The 16,612-nt window shown below is 50.4% G+C and overlaps 6 protein-coding genes across 6 annotated transcripts, besides 2 other annotated features; 5 read left to right on the top strand and 1 right to left on the bottom strand.

The window, feature by feature from the left end:
• Positions 1-515: 515 nt before the first annotated feature.
• On the top strand, positions 516-1,493 carry NFIA_021050 (protoglobin family protein; the record flags this gene model as incomplete). The annotated part of the gene is made up of 3 exons (XM_001265293.1): positions 516-657; positions 717-990; positions 1,061-1,493. The coding sequence occupies 3 exons, from the start codon at positions 516-518 to the stop codon at positions 1,491-1,493; spliced, it is 849 nt and encodes a 282-aa protein (XP_001265294.1).
• Positions 1,494-2,796: 1,303 nt separating this feature from the next.
• NFIA_021040 (aldehyde dehydrogenase) lies at positions 2,797-4,476 on the top strand (the record flags this gene model as incomplete). The annotated part of the gene is made up of 4 exons (XM_001265292.1): positions 2,797-3,263; positions 3,337-3,730; positions 3,788-4,230; positions 4,329-4,476. The coding sequence occupies 4 exons, from the start codon at positions 2,797-2,799 to the stop codon at positions 4,474-4,476; spliced, it is 1,452 nt and encodes a 483-aa protein (XP_001265293.1).
• Positions 4,477-6,031: 1,555 nt separating this feature from the next.
• Positions 6,032-6,067: a microsatellite.
• Positions 6,068-7,383: 1,316 nt separating this feature from the next.
• On the top strand, positions 7,384-8,136 carry NFIA_021030 (GPI anchored serine-threonine rich protein; the record flags this gene model as incomplete). Its single annotated transcript, XM_001265291.1, has 1 exon — positions 7,384-8,136. One exon carries the CDS (start codon positions 7,384-7,386, stop codon positions 8,134-8,136), a length of 753 nt encoding a protein of 250 aa, XP_001265292.1.
• Positions 8,137-8,790: 654 nt separating this feature from the next.
• On the top strand, positions 8,791-9,192 carry NFIA_021020 (DUF2462 domain-containing protein; the record flags this gene model as incomplete). Its single annotated transcript, XM_001265290.1, has 3 exons — positions 8,791-8,837; positions 8,905-8,989; positions 9,052-9,192. 3 exons carry the CDS (start codon positions 8,791-8,793, stop codon positions 9,190-9,192), a joined length of 273 nt encoding a protein of 90 aa, XP_001265291.1.
• Positions 9,193-9,519: 327 nt separating this feature from the next.
• On the bottom strand, positions 9,520-12,194 carry NFIA_021010 (uncharacterized protein; the record flags this gene model as incomplete). The annotated part of the gene is made up of 5 exons (XM_001265289.1): positions 9,520-10,116; positions 10,169-10,494; positions 10,546-10,654; positions 10,716-11,874; positions 11,950-12,194. The coding sequence occupies 5 exons, from the start codon at positions 12,192-12,194 to the stop codon at positions 9,520-9,522; spliced, it is 2,436 nt and encodes an 811-aa protein (XP_001265290.1).
• A 2,239-nt stretch (positions 12,195-14,433) lies between these two features.
• Positions 14,434-15,605, top strand: NFIA_021000 (5'/3'-nucleotidase SurE; the record flags this gene model as incomplete). Its single annotated transcript, XM_001265288.1, has 3 exons — positions 14,434-14,445; positions 14,561-15,462; positions 15,536-15,605. 3 exons carry the CDS (start codon positions 14,434-14,436, stop codon positions 15,603-15,605), a joined length of 984 nt encoding a protein of 327 aa, XP_001265289.1.
• A 620-nt stretch (positions 15,606-16,225) lies between these two features.
• Positions 16,226-16,283: a microsatellite.
• Between the last annotated feature and the right edge of the window lie 329 nt (positions 16,284-16,612).

Genomic DNA, 16,612 nt, shown 5'->3' with positions numbered 1-16,612 from the left:
CAGCAACCGCCCAAGTGTCCGCTCCAATGCAGGACTGAGCAAGCGGATTCTATCATCTCTAGCCTGATGATAGGTCTATTCTATTTCTCTGAGCTGTTTCCTGTCCTAGCCTGTTTTTCAAAATTATCTTCTGGTGAAATGATGTGATCAAGTTCAGAACGGTTTCCGAAGCCCGTGTGGAGTGCTCTCGGACCAAGGAAGGATTATGACGGTCAGAGAATCGGGACCAGAGCTCCAGCCATGTCATTTGTGCATGAGAAATATAAGTTTTCTCTTCTGTCTCGCGGTGATTTGTCCTGGGACTCATGTATAAAGAGAAGACAGTATCTCATATCTACGGGTCGATTCATTCTTTAATCCTCGATCCAGATCTATCCGTCTTCTACTACGGAGCAAGCTCCATAACACTAACTTCCTATTATCTTAATCAGAGCTCTGACCATACCGCTTCGTCTATTCGCATTCTCACCTATCTCCGGGGAAGTCGGACAGCAACAGCATCACATACAGCAATCATGCAGGCGTCTGAAGGAAGGAGAAAGATGGAGGCTCTCCTTGAGGGTGGCCGTCCTGTAAAGCACGTGAGCCGAAAGGCCTTGTATACCAGACTCGAAGCTCGCGTCAACTACCTCAAAGACTTTCTCGACTTCAATTCCAGTAAGCCATCTCCTCTTGCCAAAGTAAAGTCCGCATGATCCAAGCTAACACGTGCACAGGTGATATCGAAGCTTTAACCACAGGCTCCAAGTACATCAAGGCTCTGATCCCTGCCATCGTCAACATTGTCTACAAAAAGCTCCTGGAACAAGACATCACCGCTCGTGCCTTCATCACAAGAGATACCGCCGATGAGACCACAAACGTAGATGACTGGTACACCGAGAACAGCCCACAGATCCAGCGACGAAAGTTGTTCCTGCGGTGGTACCTGACCAAGCTCTGTTCCGATCCGACTGAGATGGAGTTCTGGCGGTATTTGAACAAAGTCGGGTGAGTCCCTCCACTTTCCATGCATCACTCTGTACCAGGCCGAAAAGAACAACCACTAACCCACGATTAGAGTGATGCACTCCGGCCAAGAACGACGAATTCCCCTCAACATCGAATACATCCACATCGGCGTCATGCTCGGGTTCATCCAGGACGTCTTCACCGAAGCCCTCATGTCCCACCCCACCCTCTCCCTTCAACGCAAAGTCGCTCTCGTCCGCGCCATCGGCAAGATCATCTGGATCCAAAATGATCTCTTCGCCAAATGGCGTGTCCGCGACGGAGAAGAGTACGCCGACGAGATGTCCGAGATCATCCTTGACGACAAGGAAGGCTATATCGGCGAGAAGAAGATCCTCGGCGACAGCAGCGCATCGGCGAGCTCCAGCGACGACGACCGCTCCAGTATCGCGAGCAGTGTGGCGCCGTCTGCCGCCTCTGCGTGTCCATTTTCGGATATGGCGAGGCCGTCGTCCGAGACAAAGATCTGGGCTGGACGGTGATGACGATGCTGATTTATGCTTGTTTTTGCATTTGTGCTTCTGGATAGAATATAAAAACGCATAGATGGCGTGGTGGAGGTTTATATACACGATTGCTTTCCCGTTAAGGTCCGATATTGTTGCATGCGTGGTGTTGGGGTTTTATTCATTTTGTGATATACAGTTTTGATATCCGCCTGAAAAGGCAGCACTCCACTTCTGTTAATGAAAGACAGTGGTCCTACACTTCTCTAGTCAATCATCATAATTCCTCAACTACTCCGAACAAGCTTCCTGTGCTTCCCGACTACTCTGGCTAATTCACTGAGAGCCAAGCTGTCTCAACGAGGACGACGCTGCAATCTGTATAGGTCTATCCAAAGTTACTAACTTACTGTACATAGATTAGGTTAGGTTTGGGTTGATTTGGCTAACGAAGTAGCTAATAAGCGCCATAATAGATTTGGTGTGAGGATATGAGTAAGTGAGATATTAGTCTGATATTGGTATCTGTCTTCTCGAAGCGCTTAGAACTTGCAGAAACCACAGGTAAAGAACTAAAGACTGCTTTTTTTGTCCAATGAGATTTCTTATGATCCTCACTACTGCATGTGCAACACACCTTAATGATCGCTGATGCAGGTCCGGCAAATTTTCAAGGCAATTCTGCCAGCTGCTCGCGCATCGCCCTCGCCAATCAGATAGGAGCATCTGCGTCGCCACTACCTACGACCCCTCCAGCACCTTGGACTCCGCACACATCTGCAACTGACCAACAGTGAATGGCTTCATATAGAAAGGTATATATTTGTATTCTGTTTAATGGGCTTCATGGTGGGCTCTCACGTATCTATGGCAATGGTGATAATGGTTCAATGCTTCATTTATAGCGTAGTGCTGCCAAGCTGGGCTACTCGCCCTCGGCTAGACTCCGCGGGGTGGAAGACAGATAGATATCTACCCCTCAGCTACTGCTAGAGGTTTCCCAATTCCAACATGATCATCATTATTTTGGTTTTAGTCTGAAGTCCTAATGGACGAGCGGTGTCGGTTTCTGTTCCCCCACCTCACTACCGAACCAACCTTGAGCTCTCGTCTCTCCCATTGGAGCAACCTGCTACCTGTTGGAGAAAATCGTCTCCGTAGGGTACAATTCCCGAGAGACACTCCCGTGTTCAAGAGGGCCAGCTTCCACAACACGCTCCCTTTTCTTCCTCGTCGAGTCCTTCCTTTTTGCCTTGTACATACTCCTCGATAAATATTTTGTAGTTCTCTCTTGTTACCATTTCAGCGTTGGATACCCCTTCCGAAGGAGATCATCAATATGGCCGCAAACGTTGCTAAAGCCGATTCTGGCGTCATCCCCCTCATCATCAATAACGAGTCCGTCGTGACGGAGAATGTTTTCGATGTCCATGCGCCCGCTACCGGGGAAGTGCTGCATCAATGCGCCGCCGCCTCGGTCGACCATGCCAACCGTGCCGTAGCAGCCGCGAAGGCTGCTTTCCCTGCGTGGAGCAGGATGAAGCCCTACGACCGCAGAGACGTCCTTATGAAAGCCGCCGATATCATGATCGCTAGAAGTGAAGAGTTGATTAAATATCAGATGGAGGAGACGGGAGCCGGGAGGATGTTCGCGGAGAAGACGTGTCTTTTGGGAGCTGGATTCCTCAAGGACTTTGCTGCTAGAATCCCGTCGATTGAGGGCTCGGTACCCTCTGTCACTCAGGACGGTGAGTGCGCAATGGTATTCAAGGAGCCGTATGGGGTGGTCTTGGGAATTGCACCTTGGTAAGATACCCTATTTCGAGTCTGCTTTTGTGACATCGCCTTCGCATAGATATTGACCATTTGATTTTGGCAGGAACGCTCCATTCATTCTTGGAGTTCGTGCTGTTGCGCTTCCGCTAGCTGCCGGTAACACCACCATCCTCAAAGGCTCGGAGCTGTCTCCCAAATGTTTCTGGGCAATTGGCGACATTTTCCGGGAAGCTGGTCTTCCCGCCGGATGCTTGAATGTCCTGTACCACACAACTGCTGATGCGGCCGAGGTGACCACTGCTCTAATTGCCCATCCTGCCGTGCGCAAGGTGAACTTCACCGGAAGCACTCAAGTTGGCTCTATCATCGCTGCGACCGCTGGGAAGTATACCAAGCCCGTGCTCCTTGAGTTGGGAGGCAAGGCGTCGGCTATTGTTTTAGACGACGCGAACCTGGAGAAGGCTGCATTCTGCTGCGCTCTTGGATCATTTATGCATGTGAGTATTGGTTCGCTGACGCCCTGGGATGCGTTCAGAAGGCTGACCTAGAACCAGTCCGGTCAGATCTGCATGTCCACGGAGCGCATTGTCGTACAGCGCGCGATCGCAGACAAATTCCGTCAGCTGCTGGCTGAGAATGCAGAAAAGCTCTTCGGAAAAGCTGCGCCAGCACCGGTGCTGGTAGCCTCGGCAGCTGTCAAGAAGAATAAGGCGCTCGTTGCTGATGCGCTCTCCAAGGGCGCCAGCGTCCTCTTCGGCGACGCAAACGCCACGGAGTCATCTGGTCACAGCCTACGGCCCGTGATTGTGGACAACGTCACCAAGGATATGGACCTCTACTCCATAGAATCATTCGGTCCGACAGTATCCCTCCTTGTAGTGGATACTGAGGAAGATGCTATTGCGCTGGCCAACGACACAGAATATGGCCTTACATCGGCAGTCTTCACTGACAACTTGTTCCGAGGTCTTCGTGTGGCCAAGCAGATCGAGGCTGGGTAAGTCATTTTTCCCCTTGAAGTATCAGCTTTTGCAGTTAGCTTTGGAGGCCCTGTAAAAAACATAGTAAAGTTGCTGACATCGCTGCACCATTTAGTGCCGTCCATATCAATTCCCTGACTGTCCATGACGAGCCCACCTTACCCCATGGTGGATGGAAGAGCAGTGGCTTTGGTCGCTTCGGTGGCGGCACTGCGGCCTATGATGAGTGGTTGCAAACCAAGACAGTCACCTGGACGCAATGATTGCTTCTTGTCATTTCTATCATACATGGACGGGTATCGTGAACCCTGAGATATTCCCAACTTCATTGATGACCATGACACAATTTTCTGCTAGCCGACTCTATATATCCGGTAGTAATTCTCATGTTCTAGCATCTTGCGCAGTCCGTGATAATAAAGCATACTTTGATTCCCCTCTGTTTTAGACTGTTGAAACAGAGCTGGATTGCAGTAAATTTCTTGTTTCGCGTCAAGTTGAGCCTCAAGTCGATCTGTTCGAAACGTTCGAGGGTATGAATACGGGGATACAGCAGAGGAGACTGGAGCCAGAATCATCTCATTTCCTGACACACTTTGAATCAGGACAACTTTCTCTTAGTCGTGAAGGATTCAGATCCAGTGCCTCGAACATCCATAGCAGCGCTCCCTCGACGGAATCGTGGGGCTGAACAGTGTACAGCGTAAGCCATTCAAAGGCATAAGGCACAAGACACGGTCGGCATATTCCTATGTATTCAACGGTTTATGTATCACTTCTAAATGCATCATTTTCTCGCAGGTGAGATGCAGACTGTAGTCTGCAATGCTCCATGTATGTAGTTCAGGCCCCATCGCCTATCTCCACTCCGTGATTGGGCCAGTGCAGCACTCTGTTTAAGGGGCCAGCCCGGGATGAAAGGGACACGCTGACATCCTGCGCTTGGACCGGCGCCAACTGGGATTATTTCCTTCTTGCAGGACACCTGGGCAGCAGCCAGCATGATTGGAGGGGATGTGGCTATCTAGGTTGTACAGACATAAGAAGAAGGTTCTTCACTTGCAGGTAAGACGAGTTGCAGGGGTTTATCTGAGCCTTGTTTTGTACCTTGAACACGCCCTTTTCAGCTTGACTGTGATGGACCAATAATGGCCGGCACGGTGGATATACGCTGTTCCGCCTCAGATCGACTCGTCATGCGCGATTTCTAGATTTCTACTCCGTAGAGGTAGTGGCGCTCGACTCCGGATGCTCCACCGGCATGTCAAAAACAAGAAAGGAGCGACCGGGAACCCGCGACCATCCTCGTTCAGGGACGAACATGGGATGACTTCATCGGAATGATCATCGTTGGATCGGCCGGAATTGAACTGTTATTGTTTATCAAATGAGTTGTCCATTTCTACCAGCGTTGGACAATCAGGCTCTAAATCCACTGTCGTAGATGCGAACTCCAGCTCGTGGAATCTTCCGTTTGTTTATCCTCCGTACAACAGAGCATGGTGGAGGCTCATTTCCCATAAACTATTGGCCAGAATCCAGGGGGTTTTAATAGTCCCTACCTCTCTATTTTGATTATTTTTTGACCTCTGCCTGTCTCGCTCAAGGTCTCTTAAAGTGTATTTTTTGTTTAGTCCTGCAGCCTTGTGGCGTATGTCTCATTTACTTTCTGCAATTTAGTGTTTTAGACACACCTAGAAGCCAGGCACTCGTCAGCATCGTCACCCAGTCAGCGAAGGATTAAGCTAGATCCTTTTGTACGGGGGCAAATCGGATGATATCCGAAGTTTTGGTGAAGTAGGAGATATTGAGACAAGGTATCTAAGGAGTATCTAAGCGAGTATCTACGGAGTACAGGAGTCAAGATGATGTTGAGGGGTTGACAAGTTGTGGAAAAGGAGTGTACATACGGAGTACGAAGTACTGACTGTCCGTCGGAAGATTGTACCTCTCTTACGGGGTACGGAGTAAAAATTGGAAATTGACACGTTCTTCATCATCGATTCATCGGATGTTTTCAACATAGGCTCCTGACACTCGGCCTTTTGATGCGTATACAGCTTCCCGTACTGCTCCATCGTCCGTACTCTTGAAGGGCTGAACCATGGCAATATCCTACAGTGAGCATTATCAATCTACTCCGTACACAGTATGGAGTGCCTATTTGTAGAACCGATTCTCTGCCGGCGTTCCCTATCCCCCACGAGAGGGTGGGTCATGTTGATACTAAATCCAAATTACAGTTCAGTGTGGCACCGTTGACTCTGAGTCTCTACACTTATCCCACCGATCACAATGACCATGCTGATCTTTCTTTCTGTCGATATTATCCAAAATAACAGTGTTCACCATCCAGAAAACATGGACAAAATTGTGAGAGACCTTGAAGAAAGGATATCAATCAACATGATGGTCAATGGCTATGATTGATGACAAAAATGCAATTTGCTTGGAGACCGGGACTCACAATCCTTAAGGATCAGTGACCCTCGAGGCCTACACAAGCTAACAATTGAACTAAAACATCTCATCTTTAGTTCCGCCAGTCAAACGGCTCAGAGGGGGTTACGAGGATTTCTTCCCGCCCTATTTGTCAGGGTCTCATTTTCCCATTCCTGCCGAGTGTCCATCATTCCACTGGTTGCCCAGGACCAGGACAGGAGGAGCTGGAGAGTTTTGATTCCCCTTAAAAGCCATTATTTTTATGGAGTATGTTGTGACACATATTCGACATTGGCATGCTCATTCGACCCACATCCGTGGTATGACCCGCAGATCCGCTCATGATGCCTAATAATGTTCCGTTGAACTGGGCTGAGGCTATTTACTGGCTACTAGCTAGGGTGAATGACTGAATGCGAGGGCCAAGGGCCCCTCTCATCATCCTTCGATCCTTCAAGGGAAAAAAACAATCTCAGGCTTAGCTCGAAATGATGCTAGCCTACTGCTCTTCAATTCTAATTTGAATCCTTGTCTCCCTTGCCCTTCTTCTCTTCTTCTCCTTCACTCTCTCTCCGTCCAAACCTCTTCGCGTCGTTTATTACCTACGACAGCAGCCGCTCTTTTGACCCCAGTCATTCATTTCAAATCTTACGAGATTCTTGAACCAGTCGCTCTTTTTGCCTAGCCTATTCGCCTTATCCTCAAGGAAGAAGAAATCCAATACAAAAATGCGTTTCGCCACCGTTGCTCTCTCTGCCCTTGTGGCCATGGCTTCCGCCTACACCCAGCCCGACTACTCCAAGTCTCCTCAGGGCAATGCCATCCTGAAGCCCGGTCTGAACGAGCAGGTTCCTGTCGGCAAGCCCTACACCATTACGTGGGATCCCACCACTCAGGGCCCCGTCTCTCTGGTCCTCCTGCGCGGCCCCAGCACCAACGTCGTCCCCCTCTCTACCATTGTTGAGTCGATCCCCAACACGGGCTCGTACTCCTGGACTCCCAGCACCGACCTCGAGAACGATGTCACCCACTACGGTCTCCTGCTTGTCGTCGAGGGTACTGGTCAGTACCAGTGGTCGACCCAGTTCGGCATCTCCAACCCCGAGGCGGCTGCCGACACTCCTGCTGCCAGCGCGACCCCGACCACCCCTGCCGCTCCCGTGGTCGAAACCCCCGCTGCTTCTGCTCCCGCTGGCTCCGATGTCACCCTCATCACCACCGAGACGACCACTTGGTGCCCGGAGTCTACTGCCAAGCCCACCTCGATCCCCGTCATCGTTCCCACCGGCGCTCCTTCCATCCCCTCTGGCTCGCCTACTCCTTCTGCCCACCCCAGCAGCACTATGATCAGCAAGTCCCACAGCCCTAGCGGCCCCTCTGGCACGAGCCCGACTCCTAGCCTCTTCACTGGTGCTGCCGACCGCACCGCTGTCAGCGTCGGTGCTGTTGCCGCTGGTGTTCTCGCCGTGCTCGCTTTTTAAGTTTCTGCCCTCTTGGGGTCAAACTCCGTTCATGACCTGTAAATTCTTCGGTGGACATAATAATTCTTGACTCAGAGGTGCTGAGCTTTCGCTTTTACTTCGTTTGTTTCAGCATAGCCTGGAATATACTCTTCGTCTTTTCTTTGTATTTGAGCCTGCCATTGTAATGCGAGTCGGCGCGGATATTGTTAGACAGGATCCTAATGAGATATGGTAAAATTGAGCGCATAGACTGGGTCACCTCTCGCCTCCACTAGATCTAAAACTCAGTGGTCATCTCCACGCTGATACGACTTCTGCCATCGTACACCATTCCAATCCCACATGCGTGACAAGTCACACAGAATCTGAAAATCTGTCTTAGTACTAGTAGTCTCAGGAAATACCTAAGATCTCAATATCCGCATTCGCGACCTAAACCCATAGTACAGAGTCCTCCGCACCCACCCAAAACACCACTATCACCAATCACGTGATAGATAACCCGATAAGCAATTTTCTCCAGCCCATGCACCGGAGCACCATCACATCGTCTCGTTCCACGATCTCAAAAAAACCTCTCTTTCCAATCTCAAGATCCGTGCTGCTGGCAGTACACATCCACCTCCAACATCACCACAATCCCAGTTCCATCTCCAGGAACCGGAAAGAAAAATGGCGCAAGGCCCCCTAAAGAAAACCAAGCCGAGCACGGCAAAGCGGTACGTGATCGTCAACCACCCACAACCACAACCACAACGCAGCTTACTGATGATATTGAGAGATAAGGCCCACAGCACTAGCTCCCAAGCGAGGACCGCGACAGATTGCGCCCAAGAAGGCAACGCTGATTAAGCAGCAGAAGATTACGAAGGTTCGTTGTGGCTATCACTATGGACAGATGTTTGAGGGGTGGTGCCGGCTGACAGCTAGTAGAAGCTTACGGCTGGGTTGACGGCGAAGACGGAGAGGAGTTTGGCGCAGAGGGCGGGACATCTTGAGTTGCTTGCTGGGGGAAAGAAAGATAAGAAGGCGGAGAAGGAGAAGGGGAAGGAAAAGGGGGGGAAGAAGAATTGAATTGTGGTCGATTCGATCGATCGATTCAGATAGTGATACTTAGTGATACGATTAATGAAGTATAGATACCCTGTCTACTGGTGATGACTATGTAGGTAAACAGGTGGAGGATTATCATCAGTATTCTATATATATATATAGATAGATATATATCATGAACTTGTGTGAAAAACAATATGTACAAAAATGACAGAATCATCACTCGCAGAGAGGCAAAGACAGAAATTAAAAACGCTTCATGGGTATCGTTATCAAAACTCCGGTTCCAATCCATCAACAATCTTTTTCAAGCGAGGGTTTGTTTTCTTAGTCTCTGGTGAATCGACCCTAGATCTTCGAGACGCGGTTCGGAACACCTGCTTGCTCAATGAGTTCGCGGCCTCGTTCCATCCAGTTCTTGAATCCGTCTTCGCTAGGATCCAGGGGGAAGTCGTCCCACACCGCATTTTCCGAATCAGCGTAAGTGGACCAGACGCCCTTGGGTACATCGGCGGTCGACCACGAAGGAAGCTTAGCCTGCACACAGGTGTAGTAGACATAGAGAATTCGGCAAAGCAGCTCGACTCGATCCTCATAATGCTGCTTCGAGGGGTCGGGTTCGCGGCCGCCGTCTCCGAGGCGCTTCCACCAGGACACTCGCCACCGGAGAGACAGAAGGATATGTCCGAGTTGACTCAGGAAACGCAGGTGTGTCTCTTGAGAGATCTGTTTCCACTTGATGTTGTAAAAGTCCCGTTCAAGCTTGCGGAACCCTTCAACCTCCAGCATGCGGCAGACAATCCGCGACAGCTGCGCCGCTAGCAGAATCTCGCGTTGATCTTCGGGGTTGTGGATGTCCATGGGCCTTTCTTGGCCTCCACCTTGCAGTGGAACGAAGCTATAGCTGGCACGACTAGGCATGTTGTTCCATTGTGAGAGTAGAGACTAGAATTGAAGTCAGTCAAGGATACAAGGATAAGAATGGCTTAGCACTTACGTAGATATTGTTCATCGGATCGCAATCTCTGACACAACTCAGCCAATTCTTGGACTTGTCTTTCGACTCCACAATCCGACGGTCGATGAATTCGAGAAAGGTGGATCGTGAGTTACCATTGTACTCGCTCAATGATTTCAAGAACTTGTACGTCTCTGCCAAGTCCAAAACGTACAGTGATCCCCATGCTTGGCTGGCACGGATGTTGAACCGTCCTTGCCGCTCGCTCAGGAACGCCAAAAGGTCATTCAAGTCGAATTTGGATGGGATTTCAATCCGGACCCGACTAGAGCGGTCCACGGTTGGGTGATTGACAGCTCGTTGAGCTAATTGTTGTTAGTCAAGTGTCCGTTACAATCAAAGGGTCGACTACGTACAGATATAATTGCATGTTCCATATTCGACAATGTTCGCAAAACAAGCACGCGCACATGGCTGCTCGTGCAGGGTAGGCCGACAAGCGTCGCATGGAGAGCTTCCATCACACTACAATCATCAGCTTTCTGTGATTACGAGACCAAAACAAGCCCAACGCAGGTAAACCAACCTTCCGCTTGTTCAAGCGGCACTGAACACAAGTATCCTTATTCTTCCTCCGCAATCCAGCATTGGCCCTGCCAACCATGCTCAAAGGCCCCTTGCGGCGTGCTCCACGAGGCGGAGACACAAAATCAGCGGAGGCAATGGAACCGCCTTGGCCGTCCTCTTGGACAATCTGCAGTGGTTTCGGCAAATTCTGGTCAATGCTAACGTTCGAGGTACGCTGCTTGCGCTTTCTGACGGTAGCCACTGATTGCAAAGCGAGTGCCTGAGGCCGGCCAGAGGCTCGTTGCGCGGCGGTCGACGAAGCCCTCGATCTGCTAGGAGCAGTCATGAAGAAAGACTCTTGGGGGTTTTCGCTGACTACGAATGCAGTGGCACCCTGCAGCGGCTGCGAGGTCGCAGACGAAGACTCCTCCTTCTGCTCATCCTTCCAAGCACCATCGTCTTCCAGCTGTCGTTCTGCAAACGCCGGCACATCATCACTCAAGCCCGAGTAGGAGCAGTCGTAAACTCCTGAAAGATCACCAGAAACGGAAGAGCTCTCTGACTTGTACTGAAATGCATCCTGAACTCTTCTTTCATCTTTAGGTAAGGGGTGGTCTTGACAACTTGTCGTTAATGAGGCAGGCGAAGTTAGGTTCGTAGGTAGTTGGGATTCGAGGCCTTCAAGCCAGCGCGATTCGAGCGGGCGCAAAGAGCCCTGGAAGCTGCGAGGCTGATTGATAATCTGGGTTTGTACCTGTGGGCCCATCTGAGGAACGGAGATGGGTGCTTGCGCCGACGTATTCGAATTGAGATTGACAGGCGGCTCGGCCCAGGGATCAGCGGCGAATTGAAACGCTTGAGAAAGATTCTGGAATGTCAGGTACTGCTCCGGGTGAACCTCCGAAAACCCTTGTCCGTTGGATAGCTCTCCTCCATCGTCGACGATCACTGTGTTGTTAGAGGTCGGGTCTTTCGCGTAAGAATAGGGCATAGGGGCGTCCACGGGCAGTCCAGCCGCCATGGAGTTGATGAGCTGGAATTGCGGCCATGTCTCATCGACGTGAAAGTTATCATCAGTCGAGGAGGGCAAAGTTCTGGGGCTCACGGTCCCGCTGATGGTGCCTTCGATCGCGGCATCCGCGACGCTGAACTTCTCGGGCGAGGTGAGACCTGGGTTGCTGCAAGAATTTCAAAGATCCGTCAGCTACTTCTATTGCGACCATCGCAGACTGGATAGGAGACTTTGCGCTAACCTGGGGTCGGAATTATGCCCAAAGACGGACGCGCTGGGCTGATCGTTGGCCAGTGAACCATGTAGAACACCTAGATCCACGACGTCTGCTTCATCCTGATTCGAGTCTGGACTGGTATCCCACTCGAATTGCTGGTCGTAGCCGGCGTGTTCCCACGAAGCGATCGAAAAAGCGGTATCGGATTGCCAATTGTCGAGTATTTTGGGGTCAATGCCCGCAGCTGCGCCCGCAGTCCCGCAGTCCATACAGGGGATATACGAAACCGAAGTGGAGGAAGGGAAACAGTCGATGACCTCTCGAGTTAACAGTAACTCAAGAGGGATGTGACTTTCTATCCGTCAAAGATTGTCAGGTCGCAATTGACGAAGCGGGAAGACTTGACTCTTCCCACTGGTGCAAGTAAGCGCGAAGGGAGATGAGGATGGAGCGGAGTATCTCCAGATCGCCTGGAGACCAAACGGAGACAGTCGAGACGATGATATAAGAGCGACTGAAGAGCGAGAGCAGGGATTGATGACAATACTAATAAGAATAAGAATGGTCTGGTGGTGAGGACAGAAATGTGATACAGTCAGTGTGTTGGACTGGGTTGGTTGAATTGATAGTGTTCCCCACCAAAGATTTTGCGGCGATCGGCCTCCGATGTGAAGCTTGCAGCGGGACAGGCTCACTAATAATACGATGGCGTGCTTTGATAAGCTAGCATTGGCCCAGAACAGGGGAAAATGAATTATTTGGATGGCCTGTTGTATCTGGTTCTGTGGCAGCGTGTCACTGGTATAAAGGGGATACAGGATGGAGCGTCGCTACTTTGCATGAGAAGGAAGAGGGGTTACAACGACTCGTTTTAATCCTCGTTTTACGGCCCAAGTCAGCCGGCAGCGATTCTGGAAACCTCCGACGTCCAGGATGACTCCTACGTCGAGTACGGAAAGACGGATCAATGCTGCGTAAGAAGGCTGACTATTATTATTCTATCTGCCTTGTCTTGAAAAAGTCAAGGGGGCGGAGGGATTGGACCACTGAAGGACAGGAGGGTTGAGGACCTGGGCGGGCACGAGGTGGATGAACTCTGTGCAGATGGTCAATTTGCCCGGCAGACTCGCCTCAAGCGGTGATGGTCATTCGCCAATCTCTCGGCGTTGCAGGTATTTCTTCGTCTTATTTTGGTTTTCCTTCCTCAATGGCTCTCCTCTGCACGGTCGGCGAAACCCAAATAATCAATTAAACTATGGGTGAACTTGCTGAGGGGCATTATTACGTACCAGTGTGTCAAAATCCAGGGCGCACTGAGGCACAAACCTAAGATCCAATCTTCCTTCGTTCCAAGTCTGATACTCTCACGGATGGAGCGGGATTACGCGACATAATCATCTCATCAAAACCTGATACGGAAAAGGGTTGCCCGATAGCCATTCCCTCTTGCTTTTTTGTCTCTGGTGCAGATTTAGCTCCTGGCTCTGGTATGTCTGGTTCGTGGTTGAGTTGATTTGAACCATGCTTATGCATCTTCTGGAAGTGTATTATTAATGATAGTATTTTCCATCATGTAGCACCTGTCCACAAGCTCTTCCATACTACCTATTTAATGGGAAGCATCCAAGAACAAGGCTGTGATAATGATGACCCTCTGCAGAATTGCCTTTTGACTCTACTCCATACATGGATCCAGATGCGACGCTGTCTCTTGAACTCTACTTTCACAGTAACTATTTGTGTAGACCGGAGATCCTGGATGTGCATAAAGACCCATCAGTCTTCTATTAGTTAGTGCACAAGAACTATATATCTGCATTCAATAATATGACCGTCCTTGCCTCTATCGATCCTTCAAGGGTGACAACTTCATGATCGACTTGAGTCAGACAAAACTTCACTTTCGAGTCTTGAACACGAGCAGCTGACCATTTCTTTTCTTTTACCAATAATATGTAGCGGAGTATCCGAAGGAAACAAAATTCCTCTGCACTGCAATTTGTCCGTCTTCACCGCAGCCTCTTTTTGGTTGCCATGAGGTTGCGTCATGTCATGTTCCGTACAGTATGTTACCTTACTGCGAGCCGTTGATATCACCCAAATACTAACGACAACTAAAGTATAGTACATACGACATTCTTTCGTTACAAAAATGACCGAGATTGGTTATGAGGTTCTCCTAGGCACAACTTCCCGGACCCCCGCAGAGCAAAACAGCTTCACCGTAACCACATTGGAGGTTCCCCGGTATGTTTTCGGTAGTCGGATAGGTTGAGAAGGCTCTCCAGGGCGATTCTTATCGAGCGCAATGTCTCTTATAAATACTATCTCCTCCAGTGTCAAGTGGGAGGTGCCGTAGAAAAGATAACCATCATCTCTGCCCGTGGGGGGTCGTTCAACACTTCTCCGCATCACATCCCAGCCAAAAGGACGCCGTCTCAGCAAACTGGATCAAGGGCAACTGCTCCGTAGGATCTTTCAGCGCTCAAGGTACTATTGGCAATCAGCATGCATATATTGGTAAGTTACCTTGCTCTTTTTCTGTATCACCTTGCGCTCAATACCCATTGGCGCATGGAGATTGTCGAGTCTCCAAAAGAAAAGAAACAAAATACTCATGTGATCCTTATCCCAGGTTGTCAATGACGACGGTCCGCCCTCGCGGCGCCTGTCTCCATACATCCGCCCATTCGTCGATGCCCTCCAGGCCGCCGGCCACCAAGTCTCCGTCGCAATCCCAGCGAGATCTCGGTCTTGGATCGGCAAAGCACACATCATCGAAGCCGCGCTAGAAGCGACATATGTGCCACCAGACGCCTTCCGGGAAGACGGAACATGGGACGAGGCGTACGAGACCCCCGACGAGAACGAGTCGAATCGCGAATGGGTCGTCATCACCAATGGTACACCCGCCAGCTGCACCCAACTAGGCCTGTTCAACCTCTTCGCCGACCGAGGCCCCATCGACCTTGTGATCTCGGGCCCTAACCACGGCCGCAACGCCTCAACGATCTACAACCTCTCCTCGGGGACCGTCGGTGGCGCCCTGGAAGCCGCTATCTGCGGGAAGCGCGGTATTGCCATCTCCTTCGGCAGCAAGGACGAGCAGCCAATCGAGGTCATCCGCGCCGCGGCCCGGCTTGCCGTGCGCGTCGTCAACCATCTGTACCAGAACTGGGACGAGCGTGTCGAGCTGTACAATCTGAACGTGCCGATGCGCGCGGACGTGGAAACTAGACCAGTCCGCTATACTCGCACTCTACCCTACTACTGGTCGAAAGGCTGTCTGTACGCCGAAGTGACGCACGCCAACGGTCATTCCGCGCCGGGCTTGACGAACGGAAAATCGAACCACTCAGACGAGAATGGCGCGAAACTGTGTAATGGCACGGCCACAAAAGCCGTGAATGGGTTCGGCGGCTCGCACCTCAAGAAACGCAATTTCGCTTGGTCGGCGGAATTATCTGAGATGAAGAAAGCTCTGCAGGCAAGCGAGGAGGGAACTGATGCGCATACGGTTCTGAATGGAAGTACTAGGTTTGCATCCTCTATCATCTTCCGTCCATTGGATGGTACATCTCGTTTGCAGGAAGCTGACTGTCGAATACAGTGTTACTCCCCTTACCGCAAACTTCTCGCATGTTTCCGGCCTGGATGGACCCTTGGAGCTTGATGACTGATTGACTCATGAACATGAAAAGTTAGATGATAGATAGATAGATACCCACAAAGGTTCTTTTTTTTTTGCATTATCACGACTTGAGGTTTTGCTGAATCCTGCTGAAGAATTAGTAGACGTTGGTCCCTCCTAGACCTCGACATTAAAGAAATCCGATGGTTAACCTACCTTGTTTCTCGCTTACTTGCTTCGACCAGCGGTACTCAGCACAAGGCAGGAGTGACTGTGTCGAATACTCGTCTGTTAGTCTGCGAAAGCTGTACATTAACAAATACTCGATCTACGCAACTACGCTGCATGTAGTCAAACGTTACCTTGTATAAACATCCACAAGAAGTAAGAAGATGTTCTCATTGCAACTACCTACAATACAACAGCTACCTAAGCGAAGAAGTAAATACAAGGTGAGCTCGTCTTAGCTTCGCCAGGATGGCTACTAGACTCCAGCACCACGGTGAGGTGCGAGCTCGTCGCTGGAGGCCTGCCATCGGTTCCTCGAGGACCCAGATGAACAGGCACCTACTGGCCAGGTAGGATTTTGAAGAGCCCTCAGTTCCCACAGGTTTGTAAGTTTGACCCCCAGAACCCCTCAGCTGCTCCAATTAGTATCCAGAACTCGGCGGAATCCAAAGGTGGTTTGCTGTGCTGTGTCGGAATCCAAAGGCGGTTTGCTTGCTGTATTGATGAGTAGGTTAGACTCTGGGTGTTACCCCTATAGGCTATACCCCCGTTAGGAGGGCCACACTCTGTCCTGAAGATGAGAGAGAACAAGTCAGCAAGGAGAGTCATCGCAAGAGCGACTTGAAAACACAAAAGGAAAGCTCACTGGCAGGTCAAAGAAGACGAAGCATCGGGAATGGTAAAGTCTTAGTCGGATTGCCCGAGTGACTGTCGATGTTAGCAAGACGAGAGAAGAAAACTGAGAACGAAGACATGAGTGGGAAGATGCTTACCTGTACCCAGATTTCTCCTCGAGCAGTGCCGTATGGCTGTATCCCACCATTGGAC

This window comes from Aspergillus fischeri, genomic scaffold, assembly GCF_000149645.3.
Source record: "Aspergillus fischeri NRRL 181 1099437636249 genomic scaffold, whole genome shotgun sequence".
In the NCBI taxonomy this organism is placed as follows: Eukaryota; Fungi; Ascomycota; class Eurotiomycetes; order Eurotiales; family Aspergillaceae; genus Aspergillus; species Aspergillus fischeri.
The sequence above is the reverse complement of the archived record's forward strand: the minus strand, read 5'-3'. Positions and strand labels throughout refer to the sequence as shown.